The following is a 23,733-nucleotide window of genomic DNA, read 5'->3' on the forward strand; positions in this document are numbered from 1 at the left end:
TCATAAAAATATTAGATATTGGTTGTTAATTGTTATGTAACTATACATTGATAGATAACAAAGACACTGTAAAGAGTAAATTTATTTTTAATCTTATTATACATTAAGGATTAAAAATGTGTTGTCTAATGATTAATATATTAATTTTAAACTAGTTTTATTCGAATGCTAATTATTTGAAAAACGGAAATTAATTATCGGAATATCGCGAAAGAATTTAAATTTTAATAATATCTACGATTACAATAATATACCCCATAATCCTACCAAATATATGTTTTGAAAACTATTTTGTGCGATACTTTCTAATACAAGAATTAAACAATATTATTAACCCCCCTCCCTCAAATTACCTATAAAAACCTAGATTGACACAATGTTAATTTTCTTTTTTACTTTTGTATCACATTTACTATAAAATTTATAAAAAATTAGTAAAAATAAATTTACTTTAAAAATATGAAATAGAGAAGAAATCTACACAAATATAGTCATAAATTGCTTTATTGCTATCTATGCTAGTATACTACTAAAGTTAAATAGCCATACAGAAATAAATGTATAAACATATATTTAGTCTATTTCATAGACTAAAGTGTATGTTTATTGTTTACTAATAGTATGTTCAAAAAAGTTATCGAAACTAAACTAATTCATAATATTACCTAGTTTACTGTGGAAAAATTACAGTTTATTAATTAATGTACCTATATTATGTACTACTTACGATATTTATAATATTATAATATGTATAGTATATTCCGTTTATTTTTAAGCATGTTGGTAAAGTAGGTAAATATGTTGTAAATTTTTACAATTTTGATTAACTTTTTCTAAATTACTCTAAAAGATTTAAAAACTAGAAAAATGTCAGCAAAAATATATAATTCATATTATTAAACACAGTATTTTGATCAATCAGAAGCCAAAATTTTCTCGCTCCAATTTAGCTTACACAAAATCACATAATATGTCAATATAATATATAAAGGCAAATTGAATGAAATCTTGAAGCGTTTAATTCAAAAAATTGTACAATATGGGATGTAAGATGTAAATAAAAAATTAATGTTGGCACCTTACGAGTTCAAGTTCTAGTACAATTGTAAACCATTTGCACGTTCACGTGATACACAATAATATATGTCATGCGTCCTCGTGTTATATTATTACTTTTTTTTATATAATATAATAGATCGCATCCGAGAAAAATAATATATAATAATGTAATTAAACCATTTGTAATCTGGTCAATTGGGACTTAATTAATATACGTTGTCGATGATTTTAATAATATAATACACATTATTTTAAACGATGGTGTTATATCTGTCAGGAAAGATTGCAATCACTCACGTTTACACACACAATTATTACTGATTTTGTTCAGTTCAATAAACTTTCTAAATATTATTACGACGTAGATAGATACATGAATAACCAGCTTACATATAAATCTGACACGTTTTATACCTAGTTAAAACAAAATTATTTGATATAATAATAAATAATTTATTTTGCACAATCGTACCGAAAATATATAACGAAGTATGGACAAATTAAAATTAAAAGTAATGGTATTATTTTCATTTAAAATGAGTTCTAATTCTAAGAATCAAGATAGATAACGTTAATTAACAAGTAGTGTAGTAGAAGTGGAATATATTAAAAATATAAATATTATAAAACATAATATAGTGTATACCTATTAAGTTAGCTAATATTATATACCTATCATATCTGAAGCGATTGCAGTTGTTTTTTTTATCAATATTATTATTATTTATTAATATTATACTATTATTATATTTTAATTATTAAAATATTAAAAATTACTATACTAATCATGCGATCCGTAAGATCACCGAGATGCCATGTGCGATGTACGTCATAGATATCGTAAAATATTTATTAACAATAATAAAAAAATGATAATCATACCTATAGGAATATTATAGTTCAAAATTTAAATGTTTATCGACAAAACATTTCAACTATGTTCGATAAGCGAAATGCACAAGTTATGCGCGTGCGTGCACACCTATCGTCAAAACAAGTGTAAATCGATATAATTGGTATTGGATGGTTTCGGATTATTTACCGACACGCAACCATGCTTTACTGCCATGTTCGAAAAATGAACTCTTAATTTCAACAGGTCCTTGTTTTTTGGATGAGGAACGTGTAAAATTGCGTAACATTCGGGACGATCATGATGTTTGAATATTTTTTCCAAGTTGGGCGTACTTCATTATCGCAATATGTACCATATTATCGATAATAAGCGTTCGATAGCACATTTTTCATTGTTATCGATTGTTGACACTGTGACCCCTGCTAACGGAAACGTGATCACCGCCGTCCACTTATCCAGGTTAGGTACTACTTCCATCTATATTTCTACCACAATACTACCACTACCATCTATTTATTACCACTTCTACCTGTATCTATGTACGACTACCACCGCCACCACAACCACCACAACAAGGCACAATACTCTCCGACACTCCACATTTTCGTTTACTACGTACGTTCACCGCTTTCACTTGTGACCCCATAAATCGTAAGATTAAACAACTCTGTCATTAACCTCTATTGTCCGTGGTATTTGCATTTTGTTGGGATAACGTTTCAGTTTACCTTCGACAGCGATCTATATTCCATTAAAAGCGAGCAGAAAAACACCGCCAAGATGAAGTGATTTCGGGGTCCCCGCAGCACCGTTCAACCCGCACACGGCCGTGTGCCCAAACCCAACCAAACGATCATGTCCACGACGGCGAGGTGAGCGATTTGATTATTAATATGTCATTCGATTACATTACCTCGTGTTTGAGTGCATCTTCAACGCAGCGATTACATTGTTTTATTATAATAGTAGGGGTACTAGACCGCATACACCGCGATCGACGTTTCGTGGTGTTGATGACAAATAGCCTCCCAAACCTTCGACTTAACGACACAATTTGGTATCGGTATGTGTGCGTGACGCGTTTACGCGGCTGCTGCACCGAATTCGCATACCCTGTACCTGTGTTGAAATACGTCACTGTTGACGTGTGTGAGCGGCGTATTACCGAGTAGTTTGTTGTGACTGATTTTTATTCAGCACGTTCACGACGATAATTAGGTACCCACTCACCACTATACCACCCCAATTGCTACAGATTTATCCACAACAGTAACATGGCTGTCGACTTGTACTTGTGATGTCTTCTGTAATTCTTATACAATAGGACCACATAATAAATATTAAATTTATTCTGTGATATGATACTACAGTTATTTTCCACACTTTTTTTGGGATGTAAGATTGTACCCTTATTTTTTGTCTTGCTGTACTTTATCTAGGACTTAGAGAAAAATCAATTGCTGTTGTCGATTTTCTTTGCATTACATGACTTGCCCTTAAGATTAACATGCCCGTTAATTGTTTTTAGAATGTAGGTGATCCGCGACTAGTTTCATTTGACTTTCTTTCAAACTTTGCAGACAAGTTAAAATCGTTATTTTTCATCTTATTTTCTTATTTAATTATTATTTAATAGTTTGATGTAATTTTAAAATACAACATTCCTTACAATCACATAAAATTGAATGATTGTATTATTAAGTGTATTAAATATGTGACGTCATCTAATATTATGAATTGATTGAGTTAAAAACGTTTCTGTCTAATAAATCCAAGACTATAAAAATACTATAAGTGTAGCACATTAAACTTATAAATATTTAATTAATATTCAAGTAGTAAATTATTATAAGAATTGCTATTTTCTTATCTTTTAAACTTTAAAGGAGGTACAACAAAATTTAGTATACTAATAATGTAGTATTAATCTTAATGAATAAATATAGATAAACTAGGTTCAGTGAAAACTAGCTCTTATTAATTTGTATTTACCTTTTGTTCATTATCTCAGTTAATAATATGTATTTTTTAATTAAAATTACAAGGTTATATTAAACTTTGAAGTTAATACAATGTAAATATTTAATAATATATGTTTGTATGCGCCTGAATTTATTATTTTTAATAAAATTTATTATAGGAAATATTTATTTATAGCTTCAACTTGTTAAGTTATTGAGTTACAAATTAAAACCAATCATTCGAGTTGAAAAATTACTTTCTTACTTAACTTTAATTTTCTAACTAATGAATACTCAGTGTGGATACTGTTCATTGTTTATTACAATCAATCCTAAGCAGTTCAAAATTTAAAGAGATTGAAAAATATTAAAATGTTGAGAATTTGAACGTTTCAATTTTTGAAAGTCAATTTTGTATATTATATTATACTAAGTATTTTAAATATTTCTATCTGTTTTGCAAGTTAAAAATATTTATATACATATAAATTGTTTTTTAATCTGAAACAATTTTTTATAGGAGTTATAAAAAGATTATTGTTCATTATAAATAATTTACAATAATTGAATATATATTATAAGTATTAAAACAATAATTATACTACAAACTAATGTTTTTTAAATTTTAAATCATTTACTAATTGTGTCAAATATAGTATATATCATCTTGAGTATTAATACAGTTTGAGAACGCAAGGTGTAAAAATTATATTTTTAAATATTTAAGTATCTATTGGTAGAATTTTAGAAAATGTATATTATTTTTTTTTGAAATATTAGTTTTAATTATTTTAATTTTTTTTTTTTAGTGCCAATATGGCTTCCCTATTCAAAGATGGTGCCACCATCAAGAGCATATCAACGCAAATCATCAACAGCATACTTTTCACTTCGTTTAATAGTATACCTAATCCATTACAAAATGTCAGGAATGTCGCAAGTAGTACAACCAAGTTGCTCGTTGCTACTAAGCAACGATCCAACAACTGCTTTGTCTTCTAAAGAAATATGTAATTTAAACGATACAGAATGGGATAAACTAACAAGGAGTGACATGGCTGGAAAAATATTAGAATACCTAGACAAACTGTACGATAAAAACGATGGTAGGTATTTTTTTTTTCATTTATGAAATAATAACACTATACTTTTAAAATTAACAAAAAAAATAAACACTTTACAACTTTGTTGTAGCATCTATGTAAAATAAGCAATTATTTGATTTTAAAATCATTGCATATAAGTGTGTTTTTAATGTAAAAATACTTGAATTGTTCTTTAATATTAGGAATCTATATAACTATTTTAATCAAAATCCAAAATCGTAATAATTTCTGACTATTAGTTTTTAAAATACAAATGCCTTTAGTTTGCCTGTTTTAAGGTGTCTATATTAAAAATCCATGAACTACCTAATAATTAGTGTTTTGAAGTCTGAAGCACATCATTATCAATAACATAGATTAGTTATTACTAATCCTTAGAAAGCTACACAATGTGTCTAAAAAAATTATAGATAACAGACGTGATTTTATGGTTTCCGATCAAAATATTCATTGGGCTACACTCTACAGCAGCTTTGAAGTATCTTAAGCTCTAATCTATTATTTTATATAGCTGGCCAAACACTGATGCAATTATTGTGGAGTGTTTAGTCACTTTTCTACCGTTAAAGTAATAACATTTAGTTAGTTAAAGTTTACGTATCAATTTACTAACGACAGCATCTCATTTATTATTTGGAAATAGTCATTGTCACAAGTTTAAAATGTATGAGACTATCTGCTCTAATGTCACCATATCTGAGATGATTTCAGGTAAATTTATGTTTATTTCTATTTTTCCCTTAGCTTTAGAGTTATATATCAAGTGTTAAATAAATAAGGTTTGGATTAATATATGTATTACCTAAATCATTTTTAATACAAAAAATATTAAATATTAAATCATAACATAAACCTACAAATAATTACAAGAATTCAACATGTATAAATTTAAATTAATTAGTAACTTATGTAAAATATAATATCAATATATATTATATAATTATGATTATAATGAAAAAAAAACCTTAGTTATTGAAAATTAATTAGCTTAAACATTGAAAGTTAAAATACTGGCAAATTTTTTTTTTTTATTAATTAATGTAAAAAAAACATTCAGTAATTAAATTAAATGGAATCTTAAAATGTATTAATTTAAATTGACAAATTTAAAATTATAATAATTTAATCATAAACTCTTATTAATTTTAAACATAAAAATGATATTGATTTATGAAATGTTATATTTAGTTTAATTATTGTATAAATTGACACTTAATTATTTACCATTTTTAAATAATTAAACCAACTGATAAAATTATTTTTAATATATTATTTAATTAATTAAGTGTTGATAAACACTTGATTGTTCTGTACAATTTCTGATAGTCTTTGAGCTTTGATCGTCTTTATATTTCACATTCATAAACTTGAAGTAATAAATATTAAACATTTGTATTTATCAAATAATTTTTTGTAAAACCTTGATTATTATTATATAATATATACTTATAATATGAATATGAATAGATGTTAATCCAAGTTGATTATTAACAAATATCAAGTATTTAACTTAATAAAAAAAAACTGTGTTAATAAATGGGTATAAACTAGTTTATTATTAAAAATGAGATTACCTTATATAGTTAGATATATTAAAATTTTATTCTATTTTTCATAAAAATCAGTAACTTAATGTCTAATTTTATGTAGAAGTATGAAACATAAAATGTGTATGATTCCAAAAATTATTTTTCAAAAAAAAAAAACTTGTAAAATGTATTGCTCTTTTGCTTCTAATTTGAAATAATTTTATAATTTCTTATATATCCTATTGTTGAAATTGTTTTAAATTGAAGTTTAATAGTTTATAACAATATTAATCTATGATCAAAAGTTACCTGTATGTATTACAAAGACTTTTGGTTTATCTAAATGTTAATATAATAGAGAACAATTTATAAAAAAAATACTTAAAGTTGCATCAACACTTTTCAATGATTATTGCCTTCAGTTGGCAATAATAAAATTTTAATAAATTTTTATTCATCTTAAATTTCCAAAAAAATGTATATTTCAAAAAAATATATGTTTTATGTTGTGCCCAACTTTTATTGGTTGCATTAAAAATAATTTAAAAAAACTTTAAATCAATTCATAATATACCTTAATAAAACTTAAGCCTTAAGCTTTTAACTCTTGTTAACATGCTATTTATAACAATGTCACTGTCAAGTGTCAGTTATTGAAAATATTCACTAATGATAATGTTTCAACAATAGTGTCAGCAGGATTTCATATTTTTCCCCACAAAACAATTTCAATCAATCATAGATTATTATAATAGGTATTTATTAAAATATGTAAAATTGCCATGCTTTGTATTGAGGGTAAGGCATAGGCCCCTTTCATCTTACATAAACATGCCTTGGATCTACTGCTGTTCATAATGTAACTATTACTATTGTCTATCAGCCATCAGGATTGTCTAATATAAGGAATGTCATTGTCAGTCATTATAATATGTTCGTGATTATTACCTGGCTTTTCCGAAATTAAAACTGATCTTTTTTTCTGTAATTTTCATTTTGTTTTAGTTGAAATATATAATACAAACACAATAACAATGATGAATCTAAAGATTTTCCCTATTTTAATGTAAATAAACTGGAGATAGATTCAACAAATGCTTAAAAGCCAATGTTAATTCAATGTTATTGATTGGTATTTGTCTTAATGTGCCTACATCAAAAATATGTCTTGAATAAGAAAGCTAATTATAAAAGTAATCGTTGTAATTGTATTCATAAATATTTGATTTATAGATTTGTATTTTTTCAAATATAATTGTAAAATTGTTTATATTATATGCCATATTTCAACTAATTCTAATAATAGTATAATGTGTAACCAATGGCTACTATTTAAATATATAAAAATATGTTAGATTTTCGTGAGCAAAAATTAAAGTCTTGTGTGGACCACACTATAGGGTTGAAAAAATAATCTATAAACGCTTTACACCCATACAGTCTTAAGGAATCTATTGATATAACATTTATTAAAAATATTCTTGTATTTTTTGAGGTCATAGAGGATAAACAAAAACACATTCATTTTTATATAACTTAAAGTTTGTTATACTATGCAGTACGAAAAAAAATGATATTACTACCTATTTAATTTATTGAAAAGAATTTCATGATAAACATTTATTAAACTTAACAAAATAAGCTTTTTACAAAACAATTAATTTATCTAGTATACAAAATGCAAATCCAAGTATTAATATATAAATTACTAACACCTAACCCAGAACAGATTTTTTTTTTTTAATAAATAAATTCTTGAATATAAACTTATAAAAACCGTTAAGCTCTCTTCGATGTGTAGGTATAGTAAATTTTAAGTAAACCTTGTCATTGAATAGGCCACTTTAATGGATGTATTAAATTTGTATCTGTGGATTAACATCCATCTATCTCTAAGAATAGTTGAAATTTAAATTATTAATTTTATTATTTTATTAATTTAGTAGGTTAAAATAAGTTAAGTTAAAATATTGCGTATACCTATTAAAACTTACACTCAACTCCGACGACTTTCTATACACTGATAGTACAACAATTATTGCATTAATAGTTTAAAGTTAGTCTAATTATTTCGAAAAATGCATTGTTTATAAAAAAATGTTGATGTAAGTAATAATGAAGTACATGTTAGTTGAATATCGCGATAAAGTTAAAGTTGTTATTTTATATTTTAATATTCAATTACATTAAATTTTGTCAAAAACTTGGCATTATGGAAATTTTCTCGCCGTTAGTATTTTCCAAATATTAATTTAATTGTTGGTGATTTCTTACTTACGATCCCCTAAGTAGTTACACAACTGTGTACAATTAATTACTAGAAATCACCCTCAATATTGAAGATTGAATCACAGTTAATGTTCTTAAATTTGGTGGCAAACTCAAAAAAAGAAGGAAAACATTGTTAATCGAATTTATTAAAATAATCTAGAGGTTCTCGAAATAATTAACACGGATTGTAGTGTCGTAAATATAGTCGTTCTAGTAAAATGAGAATAAGTTATTATTATTATAATAATTTTTACCTTTGAAAGTGAAATTACAATATATTATAGTACACCCCCATGATTATGTTTTGTTCGAAACGGCCCTGAGTAGGTACTAAATTACTGCTACAAACTTCAATACTTCTATTACAAGCTTTATAATACTTCATCTCTATTATTCCTTCAATGATACTATCCACTTGGTACTAAATACTGATGCTTAACTCCTACTATTTTAATTATCTACCACTACTACTTCTATATTTTTGATATTCGGTTGCCAACTATATAGTAAGAAATTATCCGACTTAAAATCAATTTACATAATAATAGCAGTTCACCTTGTTATACTTGCGCGTGTGAATATATGCGTATAAATATATTAAAAATATTAAATGATATTTTAATAATATTATTCTCCAATTACTTTTTATCTGTACACAAAATAGAGAAAAACTTGTAAAAAAGTTAACTGCGCGCGCATAGCGCGGAACGCGTAAACATTATATTAGAAGTAAAGGAACAAAAATAATAATAACAATATTAATAATACAAATGCAAATAGTGGAGGAGGAAGAGGAGGGAGATTTCTTGTTGGGAGTCTTTGTGTGAGATAGAGGAATCAAAGCGGTGGCGTGTCTGTCCGTCCCGCAGTGTTCAGTCAACTTCTCGCGCGGCACAACCAGTTGTTCGTTGAAAGTTTATACACTTTGTATAATAGATGTATTTTCGTTCACATGGTAGGTCGCAACACATCACATAGTTGTGTGATTATGAAGTTCATCTATCATTACACCTGGAGCAGGCAAATTATTTTCAACTCGCAAAAATTGGTAAAAAGAAGGTGAACGGTATAAAAGCAAAATTTTGCACACCTTACAAGTGAAACCAAATATCGAAATTTACCATTATTATTTTGTTTTAATTGTTATTACCTAAATTTCATTTAATCTAGATACTTCTACATATTGACTATTGTTTAATTATTTTGTTTCGATTGTTTTAAATACTATATCGCATAAACATTTATTAGTATATTACCATTAGACTACTTTGTATATATAATCTGCTGTCTGGTATTTACATAAATTTCGCAATAGCTAGATATTTGGTTTCGTGTCAAAACACGCCAAGGCTGATGATAACACAGCACATGGCTACCGGAATGATTTCATCTCATTGGTGCTCCTCTGGTATGTTGACGAATCTACATTATTATTTTTATAATTTAATTCATTTTTTATGAAGTAAAAATATGTAATTTGGAGGTATTCCGTGTAGACGAAAACATTTTTACTCGTGGTTATAACAATTTGCTTAATGTTATGTAATTAATATATTTTATACTATCAATGTGCTTAGATTATATAGACTTGATATAATTTAATCTTTATGTTAATAAATTATGTTTTAAATTTTCATTCATTAAGTATATTTTTAAAGCATGTATTTATATTGAAAGGTAAGTTTAGTAGGTATATGGTTTAGTTTTAAAAATGGTAAACTTATCATATTACCACATTATTGCTAACATACAATGTTTTTCTGATGGTTTGATCGGTAGGATTTCTCTTCAATTCCATTTTATTTTTTCTTAAACATTTTTTACTAGATCATACTTATTATTTCATTGTTTATAGAACAAAATTAATGTGTAATTTTAAATTTGATAATCTATATTCATTAAAAATGTATTTTATAATATTTTATTATGTAGATATTTAATATATTTTTTATTCCAAAAGTTATTAAAACATTTATTTGTATATAACCGTGTTCTTATTTCTGAGAAATCCACGATCGACCATTCATAGAAATATTAATATTTATTTAATCTTGTTTTGAATTTAATTATTTATGTATGATAAGTATTAAAGGAATTTTATTAATTTCTAAATGTTGATGTTCAAAAAATAAATAAATTTAATATAGCTTAAAAACGTCTGCGTAGGCCTTAAATTATCTTTTTTTGATAAAGCTTAAAATTGATGAAAACTTTTTACAAGAATATTAATGTACAGTTTCTATTTTCATGTCTTTTCGATTTGATTAAAAAAAAAAAAAAAAACATTTAGAGTATAATATACATATTAATATTGTTATGTAGGTCAAAGGGTATTATAAAAAGAATATGTTAATGTTATCTAAATTGTAGACAATACATTACACCTGCAAACACGTGGTGTATCGGGAACTATATAATTTTATTAAATCAGCAGTGCAGAAAATCAATGTGAAAAATGTAATATAATTTCTTATTGACTTAAAATAACTATTTATTAAATAATAAAAACAATTAAGTTGTTTACGAGAAGTTGATTAAAGTCTTAACTGGTTACAACAATACTTGTGGCGCTCTCTTTATAAATTTAAAATACTTCAGAAATTAATTTCATGTAGGACCTATTTTATGTTTAAAAACTGATACAAAGGTCCCTCAAACGTTCTTTTAAGTAAACGGATATATACAATTTTAAAAATTTAAGTTGTTATGGCCCTCAATGTTTATTTGTTTTAGATGTTCCTACTGCCTATAAACCGGTTCTGAAAATATTTGGCATATATTATAATTTATTTAAATTAAAATATTTACCAATATTTATATGTTAATACTTGTAACAATATGATCATTTAACAGCTCTAATCAATCAAAATAAATTGTTTTTAATTGAAACGTAACATTAAAAAAAATATATATATTATTAGTAAAAAATTACTTATTAAATTAAATTATTGTTTATAAAATGTTAAGCACAAGGTTCAGTATTCTGTGTATTCATAACTATTTTTATATTATATTTTTTTTTCTAAAAATCAATGTCGTTGTAATATTCCTCGTATTATTTGTATTAATATAAATATTTCTATTAAGGAAATACATATAATATCTTGGACTTTGTAGTTGTATAATTTATATGTGGCTATATATATATTTTTTTAAAAGCAATAATATTTAGTAGAATAGATCATACAATTGGATAAATATTTTAGTCAATTTGAAAATTTCCTTGACATATTGACTGCGTCTAGTGATAATATAAATAATGATAATGTAATAACCAAATTATAGTATGATGATAAATTATACTGTCCTTTGTTACTTTTAAAATTCGTTGTATTTTTACTGTAAGCAAATACATGTGATAATTTATTAATAACTGCTACTAAGGAGACATGTACGATAATTATAATAATTACAGTTTATCGCAGTTAATTCTTTTCAGCTTGATTGATGTCCAAAGACATTTTTTTCTTATATTTATACACTCATATATTTAATGACAACTATTATAAGTCGGGTTGACTATTTAGATAAGCAGACGAGCAGCAATTGTCTTAATGTTTTATGGGTTTATTTGGGTCATTTCATCAAAGGTCATTAGTCATTACTTATCATAGAATAAATATGCTGGTACACTATTGTATTCTATATTGTCAGTGATGATTTTGATCGATTTATTTCTTAACGTGTAATTTTGTGATTTACCCAGAATTATAACGAAATTAATCATAATTGTTATTAATATCAATCATGCTTACATGAAGAGAAATCATATTTTATCAAATCAAATCATTAGTATTAGTATTAATTTTCATTGGTTTAATGTATTTGAAAGGATAGAACACTTTAATTTGTCATGTTCTTATATAACAGTATGCACTATAAAATTATCAATAGTTATGTATTTGAATTATTATTAGAAAGGAGTCCAATTTTTAGATGAGAACATTACATTGTTTTTACTACACAGTGTAAATTTCCAATGTGAATTTTTTTTTTTTTTTTATTTGTATTTTAATAAAAATTAAATTAAATTAAATTGGTTAAGTTTTCAAATGTCTTTAAATAAATAAATTAAGAACTAGTTTTAATTAAAATACTAAAGTAAACTATTTAGAAATTGTATATAAAACTTACTCTAATAGTCATTTTATGGTAAGTCAAGTATGTCTGTGACATATAAAAATATAAAATAATACATGCTAATATGTTAGATCTTCTTAAGTTTAGATAATTATTGGTGTATTAAATAATAGCATAAAACAGATTATAGTTGTATATCAACACAAAATAAAATATAATTACTTTAAAACTTATTTATTAGTGATTTGTGTTGTACTAGTATTAAATAATTTAAATAATTATGATTTCATTATTATACTTACTTTTAGTTTTTTTTTTTTTTAAAGTAATTTCATAAGTGTAACCAAAGGTTTAAAAGTATAACTTACAGTATTTTTATTTATTTTTTTAGAATCTGAAACTATCACAGATTGGTTAAATGAAGAGAAATTCATTGACCTTCCAATATTTGATGATTTCATGACAAACACTTCTCCTAACAACATTGAAATGAAACCAATGGAATATCAGAAATTCGTCCCTTCCAACAAAGCTATTCAGTACCAACCATATCCAACCCAACAGTATGCACCTATGTATTGCCATGAAACATCCATTCAGCCAAAATTCAACTATGTTCCACCCGCTTCATTGACACCGCCAGAAAGTCCCAAAGATACTGATGTCCTAATGTCTATGCTGGATGATATGCAACCAGAAGAACTCAGCCAGTTGGTAGTCGATGAAGATACATTGTCAGACTTCATGTCGTCGGACGCTAGTAGCCATACTGATTCATACAGTGATAAAACAACTAAACGAGACAAACCATACTCTCCAAAGGCACCCAATGAAGAAAAGCGCTTACGTAAAAAAGAACAAAACAAAAATGCAGCAACAAGATACAGGATGAAGAAAAAAGCTGAAATCAAAGAATCTGTAGTAGAAGAGAAACAGCTTTTGCAAAGAAATGATACACTGAAGGATGAAGCTAAAGAACTAGCTAGAGAAATTAAGTATTTGAAATCACTATTGCGGGATGTTTACAAAGCCAAAGGACTTTTAAATTGAAATATTTTTAAAATTTTTGATCTGATTATTTAACTTTTATGGTATATATTTGATTAGTAGTTATTATATTGTGTTAAAAATAAACGTAGGTTTTACTAATGGGTTTTCTCACATTTGCCGTTATTATTTATCGTTAAGTATAATTACAGTATTAGAATATTTGGAAAATCTACTTATAACACCAGTACAGCCATTATCTCCTTGTAAATATATTCTTATTCTTTTTCTACTAGTTTAATTTTTAAATATTTTGTATCCATTATTTGCTTATTAGAACTAACCAAGAAAATTTGTATCATTTTCAAACATACATCTGATCTTGTGATATATTAAAGACATACTATTACTACTAAAGTATTTGAACTGTTTATTTAATAATGTTTTGGTATTTTTCTAAACCATATTGGTAAAGTATTTTTAATAACATTTTAACATACTTGGTTTAGTATAATATCAGAAATCTCACAAGTTTTGTATGCTTGATTATTACACTAAATCACTTGGTTCAGTTCAAAAATATACATTTATTTAGCATTCTTATTATTATACTAAGAAAAAAAATTAATATGATATGTAACCTAACCTTTTTTTTTTTTTTTTTTAAATCAAAATCTTATATGATTTTAGAGATTGTAATTTATTTTTTAACTTCAATTTTGACTTTTAGTTTTACTTTTAATTTACATATTGTGTGTTTTTTGATAAGGTTGTTATAATATTTGTCTAAATGATATTATTGTTTCAACTGAGTAATATATAATAAAATTCGTTTATTTCTCATAAAAAATGAACAAACTTTTGCAATTGAAACTAGTAGGTGTTGGACAATATTTATCTCAATTTTTATTTGTAGCAGGATGACAACTGTATTTTAATTTAATTTAATTAAAAATTATACATTAAGATGACTGTTTTAATTTATAATAACTAATAAAAACTATCTAAAAATATATTTCATTGTATTTTAAGAAATTTATTTTATTTTATTTGATAAATTTTTTGAAGACTATTTTTTTTTAGAGAATGTTAGCATATTAGTTTTAACTCTGACTCGAAAGGAAAACAAAAATAAACATATTTACACAAAATGGTGTTTTATGATTTTAAGGTATTTTAAAATCATTTACTACCTATAACAATTATAAATAATAATATTTTTTGAAGGTTTGAGATACAGTTTTGTTTAATTATTTTATCAAAACTAATGTAATACTGTTAAAATTTTAAGTTTTATGAAATAAATGGTTAATTAATAAATAAAATTTAAAAAAATCTGTAGATTAAATTCTCTTAAATATTATTCTCGATCATTTTGGTAATTTACGATTTTACTGTTAACATAATTCAAATTTTTCAAAAATTATTAAAAAAAAAAAAGCTAATGCGCTGACATCATCTTAAGCGACTTGTCAAATAAATATACTACCATCTACTTTTTTAAAGTCTGTGGCTACTAGGATAATTGAAAATAAAGAGCATTTTTAGTAATTTTTTCATTTCGGTAAACATTTTATGATTGATGTATGCATACCCAACAATTTTTTTAGATTATATTTTAAACTAATTATGAGGCTCAAATAACATATTTTATTCAATACTTTTAAGCCATTGGACACTACGTTTGACTTATCTGATTTATTTAAAGAACATAAACTATTTGCATAGTGTAGGAGATTCAAATTTGTAATCCTGGAAAAAATAATATGGTCATTTTTGTTATATTTATTAATAAAAAATTTTCTTTTTTTTTGTGTTGATAATTAAATCAATTATATCTAGATAATTATGTAATTCACTAATATTTTTTGGTAATAAAGTTTAATCTGTTAAACTCGTTATACATTATCACTTGATAGGTTTATAAGTTTTAATAAAAATAATTTAGTATCTACTGATGTGCAGTTTTCAATTTCTGATAAAATAATTTTGAATGATTTCGCCGAAATGCCTTTGGTCGTTTTTCTTTATCGTGGTTATGTTCTAAGCTTGATTCATCTATCTTACAACTTCCGTTACCACTCGTATATTACCGAACCACACACATAATACCATTGATTATAATCGATTATTCTATAATCAATGATAATACTAAACGTGGTTCCAGGATCGCATAGTTTGCAATCAACTAAACCAGGGGTCGGCAACCCGCGGCCCGCAAAGCAATTTTTGATGGCCCGCACAAAGGTGGTTAATTTTTGTGTTTTACTTTTGTTCAATAACATTTTTCATATAATTTTCAATATTATATAATTCTTTTTCCTTTATAAATAAAATCTAATCTAACCGTTTCATAATAGCAATACAACTATAAGTATTATATCATAATATGTAATTTTTTTTTTTAATGTGGCCCTTGATGAACAATTGAAAAAAAAAATGGCCCGTGTGGTTAAAAAGGTTGCCGACCCCTGAACTAAACGATCGCGATGTTTTATAATCTTTTTAAATTACGCGTTTGGATATTTTTATTCATTGCATTTTTAATGACAGCCCCTGCTAATTCTATATTATTTAATATTAAATAATGTATTACTTTATATTTAATAGGTACGCGGTCGTTTCGAGTAAACTTTCTTGTACATTACAATCTTAGATATTGTAGCAGTTTATGCATATTGTATTATAATTTATTAAATATTATTTTATTTTATTAAAATTTAATAGTGACCCAATTACTGTATACCTTTTTGAAAAAAGATTAGTTGTAGCCAGAATTCCTGGGCGCCTGGAATCCTGGGTAGTGGTGTAGTCAGATTGCCTATTCAGGACGCCGAGTATGATTATATAAACAATTTAATTTACAAATAAATTATAAAATATGTAAAAAAAAGTACCTAATGTAATTTCTTGGAATTAAGATTCATGAACACACAAAACTGAAATTTCAATGCTGTTAATCAAACTTCATTTCAAAACATATTTTAATATATATTTATGTTGCTATAAATAATTAATTTTTATGTTAGCAAATACACGTATTATGTAATGCACACGGTAAGTTAAACAGATTTTTGCCAAAAAAAAATTGTGTAAACTGTGTAATATGTATAGTAGGTAATTATAAAATTGTATTTTATATAATAAACTAGCGTCTAGCTATTAATACTTTGTGTACGACAATATCGGTGTACCATAGAACTGTAGATATGTTCATAATATAGATAGCTTAAAATATTAATAAAAACATTTTGAAAAATGTATTGAGAATAGAAAGTGAAACAAAATCTACGTAGTAACAAAAAACCTTCAATTCCCTAAAAATAACATTTTTCTAAATTACATAATGTTAGTTAACACATCGGCAATTGATTGCATCGAGTTATGTAAAATATGAGCAGCGTACAGCAATCTATACCTCAAGTAGTATTCGTTTTTAAATTGTAATTTGAAATTTAAAAAAAAAATGTTTGCTCTTTTTCTCAAAACACCTCCAAAATAAGTACCTATTGTTTTTTCAAACTCTCAATTATTTAAAATACAAGTTAATATACCTGCTATTTCTCCTATTAAATTTGTCATTTTGAAAACTTTAAGTTTTACTTTCGAGTTTGAATTGAAATGATGTATTATAAACTGAAAACTCCTTTTATTTGCATTATGAGAACATGTGTTTTTATCGAATCGTAGTATCGTACTATTTATTTAGTACCATACGATGCGACCTACGCCAGTACGCCGCTTCGACTAAATATTACCGACTATTGGTAACCTACAGAGTGAACGAAATAAAAAATTACATTTATATAGATATGATATGTGGATATTACAAAATTTAATAGATATTGTGGTCTGCAACACGCGCGCGATATGCCTTTAATCTGGCCTGTGGACTTGTAGTTTGTACCAATGGTTAAATAATATTAAAATATTCGAGCACGGAGTAATAGGTATTACGTACGTTATACGTCATCGAAAACAATGCTACATTGTTTATTTTTCTAGAAAGATGACATCATTATCAATACTATATTTTATACCAGTTGGCAATTATAATTGTAAAAACACGAATCCGAGAGATTTTAATATTCCGTTCAGCAAGCCCCATACCTGCATCTCGTTAAAAATATAGAATTTTTGCGTATAATAAATCTCAAAAATTAAATACATAATCATTTAAGAAGAAACGGAACGAATACGGGACAGGCTTGATAAAACTGAACAAAATGTGTCCCGCAAAACTTTTGTAGGGACTCAAAAGACGAAACACGGCCAATATGAGGCGTGTTCACACCTCACATTTTTTAGTTTCATCACTCAATGGAAGCCGCCACGGGTAGGCAGCGCTCCAGGCGGCGGTTACAACTGGTATAATATTTTGGTCAGCTATCAAAATGGTTACGAACACGATGTAAATAATAAAAAAAAATCGATAAAATCATTATCTGCGCCGTGATAATGGTAAAAACTAAGAGATATTGAATTATTGACTAATGACTATTGAGATACAGAAATTTGAAGATGAAATCCTACTGTTATTAAGATGTCGTCAACTTGCGTATTTTGTTCGTGATTGAAGCTAGACTGCTAGAGTGACACTATAATTCTTATAGATTTATCTCCAATAATATAGCCACTTCTAATTAGTAAGTAATGTTATAATTCGACTAAAATATAAAAATTACCGTGTATTATAAATGCATCTATGTTTGTTAATTGTAATGTTGTGCGTTAACATGCAATAATGTTAATTACTAAATAATATACTATACTTTTTATGTCAACTTTATACTATCCTGTAAGTTTTAAAATATTCTTTTTTTTATTTTCAAGGATTAAATCAAAAACCCTCAAGATGATGTATTATAAGCTAATTTGCTTATTTTGTTCAATATTTAGTAGTATTTACTGTTCTGTGAGTACAATGTATGATTAATAAACCATGACTTATAATTATAATACATCAATTTATTTTTCTAGGATAGTTATGATTCAATATCTGATGTTTATTTAGAACATGAATTGATTCCCAATGGTGGTTTCACCAAACGCGGTTCTATTCTTGTCAATCTGGAGTCTAGGAACGATGTTGTGTCGATTTCTACCATTAGTGACTCAGACATACAGTTATTAAAAGTAATAATTTAATGAGTATTCAATCTTTTGTTTTAAATAATTTATATAAATATATTTATTTATAGCAATTAACATCTAAAAATGAACTATACAGATTAAAAGTTTCTGTAAGAACATTATCTGGCAAGGAAACACATTTTCTCACTTTTACTAGAGCTTGTCTTATGGTTGCATCTAAATTAAATGATATTTTAACATTACATTTGGATCACTTAGACTCTCCATTTGCAGTTAACTTAGCTACTACATCTAACAACTGCAATAGCTTTAGTGAATTGGACACAAATAATATTACAACTACAGTATTTTTTAGAAGACCAGAAAGCAGTCCAGTGTTTGTATTCCATTATTTTTTTTACATTTAATCATAAATATAATCTGACTATATTTTTGGGTTTTTTGTAGACCCGATACCGCAACTTATATTCAAAAAATGGAACGTGAACGCGATGCGAGGGAAAAAGGAAAATCAAGCAATAATAAATCAATGCTTGGAAAATATGTAAGTAAAAATTGATTTAAAATTAAATCTATTATTTTTCTAGTTATTTACAAAACACATATTACACTTAAATCTGGGTTTATCTTTTAAGATTTTTAGAGCAAAAAATAATTTCAAATTTTTTTTACAAAAATCAACAACATGTACTTTTGACTTACTAAATTATCTTAATAATCGTTACTGAATATATTTTTCTTCTAATTAATCATTTTGTAAAATTAAATATTTTTAAGAATAATAACAATTTATTTTATACATCATGTTAAATAATCTATTTAAAATTGATAAACCAATTAACAGTGTAGTTTGATTAATTATGAATTAATAATAGTTAAGATTTTATCAAAGATTAAATATTAATTCATTAATAAATATATTATTACAGTGGATGTATATATTACCATTAGTCATATTTATGATGATCGCTGGAGCATCGAATCCAGAAGCAAGACAGTAAATAGAAAAAATATACTTCTAAGTTTTATTTATTTTATTATATTCTTCAAGCAATTAATGAGGCTATTCCATTAGTTTCTTTATGTTTGATAATTTAAGTTTCATAATATGTACATTAAGTGATATTACTGGGTTTAAAAATTAATAAATTGTAAAGTAATAACTAAGAAATATTTAAGTTGTTTTTTTTCACAATGTAACCAGCTCCACTACTATGTTTAAATACACATTGTCCATTGATCCAAGTTGATTGAACATTTAATTTATTTCCCAAAAATACAAAATCAGCATCAGCTCCATAGTTAAGTGTGCCTTTAAATTGTTGTATTCCCAAGACCATAGCTGGATGCAATGTTACTGTCTCAATTGCTTCAGCAACACTACAATCTTTAAAAATTTTTTTTCATTGCACAATTATATACAAATATTATACTTAGTTTTAATCTTACTTGTTGCTTTAATAAAATATCTCATACATTCATCTAAGGAAGTAACACTTCCACATAATGTATTTGTGTTTGCAATGTATGCTTTTGAATTCTTTATTTCAATCTCTTTATCACCCAAATGGTGAATTCCATCTGGTAACCCTATGGCTGACAATGCATCCGTTACCAACACAAGTCCTTCTGGATTGACTTTATGGGCAATTTTTAATGCTGCCGGATGCGTATGAGTACCATCGGCTATAATACCAAAAAATAATGGCTTCTCAACATTAGGTGGACATGCTATAAGTCCAATCAATCCTGGATCTCTATGATGAAACTGTAAACACCATTTGTTCAAATAGTTGTTGTTGTATAATAAAGTATACCTACAGAAATCATTGCATTGAATAAATGTGTAATAAATGTAGCTCCATTTTTTACTGCTTGTATACTAGTTTCCATATCTGATGACGTATGTCCTAATGATACAACAATTCCATTATCGGATAATAATTTTATTGCCTCCATTGCACCATAAAGTTCAGGTGCAAGAGTAACTATTCCTATATTATCTAAGCTTCCATAAGTATCTGTTAAGTTAGAATTTTCTAAGGTTTTTATATTAATAAGGCTATGTGCACCATTTTTTAGTTTACTAATAAATGGACCTTCAACATGTGCCCCTAAAATTGCAGCTCCTTCTTCGTTACCATGACAACGTTTGAACTTAGGTAATATCTACAAATAATACTAGTGTTAATAAATTATGAAATCTAAAACTTTAAAATAATGTAGAAAATAATTTTTAAATGTTTTCATTATGTTGAAAATAAGATATATTAATGAATAGTTTAGAATTTCCATCAAAAATTGTTGTTTAATCAAGATTTACAGCCAACAAAAATTAATAAAATCAGAATAATTTTAATTAACTTAATACTATACTTGCTTCATGGTAATTTGAACTAGTAGTTGAGACTATTGTAGGACAAAATCCAGTAACACCATATTGTAATAATCCTTTTCTAACCACATCAATTCCATCTCCTCTATGATAAGTAAAATCAACTCCAAAAGCTCCTATATGCACATTATTTTTTATATTTTAATATTAGGTTTATTATTATTTTTTTTATAAACATTTAATAAATCAAATGTGAGCAAATGATCTCTTGAACAAAGGGTTAGGTTAGGTTGAAAATCAATTAAATTTTAATGAAATAAATTAATTGATTTTTTTGAACAAACCAACAAAAAACTTCTTTTATGTAGTTTAATTTATTTCTAATGTTTTAGAATAATTTCTTAATACATAGTAAATGAAAAATATATTGTAAACATATTGTTTGAATAATATTATGGTAAATAAACTCTAATTAATATTAGAAATTCAAATTTATATTTATAATTGGAAAATTAGGGAGAGTCAAAGAGGCCATACTTTTTAGCTACAGTCATACACTTGTATTTATTTTTACATAAAATAGATATAATTTAAAATAACTGTCATAGTAATTACCTAAAATACCAATCATAAGATAGATAACTGCGCATATTCAATAATATTTAAATAAATGTAAGAATGCTAGAGCTATATAATATAAAGACTTTACATTAATATTTAATGTATAGCAAACCAAGTCTTATCTGTTTTAGTTTTTTAAAAAGATTAAAGTTTGTTCTTTGAATAACACAGTTTATAATATGTTAAGATGTTGTTAATAGTTGAATAGTATTAAATTATGTTAACTGTATATAATCTTTGGTAACAAGGTCATATGGATTAATATTTAATTTAAATAAAAAAAAAAAAAAAAAAAAAATGAAAATAGGTTATCTTCCTTAGTTGTTAACATAAACATTAAGGTGTAATCAATCAACAATTCCTTTGTAACTTTGATTTCTGAAACTTTAGACTAACGTTGATTGGAAATCATCAAACAAAACAATAAGAACAATAATAACATAGATATTCAAGCTATGTTAGGTTTTTAATAAAATATTTTACTTTATACTGACCGTTAATTTGTAAGTCTATAAATCCGGGAGTTATTAAAGATCCTAAGCAATCGATTTCAATGTCTGGAATTTTTTTCTTATCATAAAATATAATTTCTGGATTAGCTATTCGTCCATCTATGACCCATAGATCCTTTGTAAGAATTTTTCCATCTTTCAAGACATTGCAGTTTGAAAACTTGGTAACAATATTCATATCTATTTGACCACTTACACACAACTATAACTGCAGCTAATTGAAAGATAACTAAACAGTATTTGTAATTTAATTTACTACACGTGCCATATGACTTATTAGGAATCAACAAGGTCATAACGCATTACATATTTTGTTACATGTAATTGTTATCATTGTTTTGGTATATAATTATCTGCTTATGTAGAGTAAACAATTTGTTTTATTGCAACTTAAAATAGTACATAATAATAATATAGAATAGATATAAATAATTCGGTAAATAAAACAATTTCCTTAGTTTTTAAAAATAAAAGAAAAAAAATAACAAAAATATCACCTAGTATTTTTTAGCGATTCAGTCTTCTTAAATATTTACAACAAAATTAAATATTTAATATAATATAATCATGATAAATATGTTTAAGACAAGGAAGAATTTTTTCTAAACATTTTCACATTTACAAAATAAATAAATAAGAATAGTAAAACAAGAGCAGATATCTTGTCATCAACAATTAGTGATAAACATTTGGTTCTTGGTTCTAATATTAAATATTTAAAATTAAATCCATTTTTAAAATCAGCAATTATAAAATTCATTTTACTTATATTTTATGCCTTATGGCCATTATGAAAAAAAATGGCTTCAGTTAGATGACTAGATATTTAAATTAATTTCATGTTATGATATAATATAGAACCAAGAAAATAAGTTATTAAAAAATGTACTGCAATATATATTTTAAATAAGCTTAACAGGTTTGTTTGATAATCACGGAACGTTTAAGTTTGAGCGAAAAAGAATAAAACTTGTATATTTTAATATGTTAAAAAAAAAAAAAGAAATAACAAAAGAAAAAAAAATAATAATTGGTACTAATTAGTAACCAAAATAACAAAAAATAATATCTTAATATTGCAATTACGTATGAGAACACCAACAACATGCATGTTATGTAATAATAATATATATGAGTATATGTATAAATATATAATTAAAATTTCAAAAAGTTTTTGCCTATATTTAGATTAATTTGACTAAAATGTTCACTAGATTGTTTAAACGAGGTAAACGTTCATTATTTACAAAAAAAAAAAAAAAAACAATATATATTATATATACTATGTATATAATAAATGATTTATGATATCTTAAAAAAAA

The 23,733-nt window shown here is 25.4% G+C and overlaps 3 protein-coding genes across 4 annotated transcripts; 2 read left to right on the forward strand and 1 right to left on the reverse strand.

The window, feature by feature from the left end:
- Positions 1–2,415: 2,415 nt before the first annotated feature.
- LOC112604070 (activating transcription factor of chaperone) lies at positions 2,416–14,025 on the forward strand. Its single transcript, XM_025352939.1, has 4 exons — positions 2,416–2,566; positions 2,639–2,787; positions 4,686–4,982; positions 13,254–14,025. The coding sequence occupies exons 3-4, from the start codon at positions 4,712–4,714 to the stop codon at positions 13,910–13,912; spliced, it is 930 nt and encodes a 309-aa protein (XP_025208724.1). The 5' UTR covers positions 2,416–2,566; positions 2,639–2,787; positions 4,686–4,711; the 3' UTR covers positions 13,913–14,025.
- Positions 14,026–18,298: 4,273 nt separating this feature from the next.
- On the forward strand, positions 18,299–20,080 carry LOC112603449 (ER membrane protein complex subunit 10). The gene is made up of 6 exons (XM_025352008.1): positions 18,299–18,495; positions 18,683–18,764; positions 18,830–18,985; positions 19,051–19,319; positions 19,391–19,487; positions 19,873–20,080. Exons 2-6 carry the CDS (start codon positions 18,705–18,707, stop codon positions 19,942–19,944), a joined length of 654 nt encoding a protein of 217 aa, XP_025207793.1. The 5' UTR covers positions 18,299–18,495; positions 18,683–18,704; the 3' UTR covers positions 19,945–20,080.
- Positions 20,081–20,083: 3 nt separating this feature from the next.
- LOC112603435 (N-acetylglucosamine-6-phosphate deacetylase) lies at positions 20,084–22,646 on the reverse strand. Of its 2 annotated transcripts, none has more exons than XM_025351989.1 (5): positions 22,394–22,646; positions 21,324–21,454; positions 20,765–21,112; positions 20,393–20,711; positions 20,084–20,330 (listed from the first exon to the last, which is right to left on the reverse strand). In XM_025351989.1, the coding sequence occupies exons 1-5, from the start codon at positions 22,587–22,589 to the stop codon at positions 20,107–20,109; spliced, it is 1,218 nt and encodes a 405-aa protein (XP_025207774.1). In that variant the 5' UTR covers positions 22,590–22,646; the 3' UTR covers positions 20,084–20,106. The 2 variants fall into 2 exon arrangements, with proteins under 2 accessions (XP_025207774.1, XP_025207782.1); XM_025351997.1 differs by lacking the exon at positions 22,394–22,646 and adding an exon at positions 21,894–21,979.
- Positions 22,647–23,733: the final 1,087 nt, after the last annotated feature.

The sequence above is a fragment of the Melanaphis sacchari genome, unplaced genomic scaffold (assembly GCF_002803265.2).
Source record: "Melanaphis sacchari strain LSU unplaced genomic scaffold, SCAv2.0 Contig0_pilon_pilon, whole genome shotgun sequence".
In the NCBI taxonomy this organism is placed as follows: Eukaryota; Metazoa; Arthropoda; class Insecta; order Hemiptera; family Aphididae; genus Melanaphis; species Melanaphis sacchari.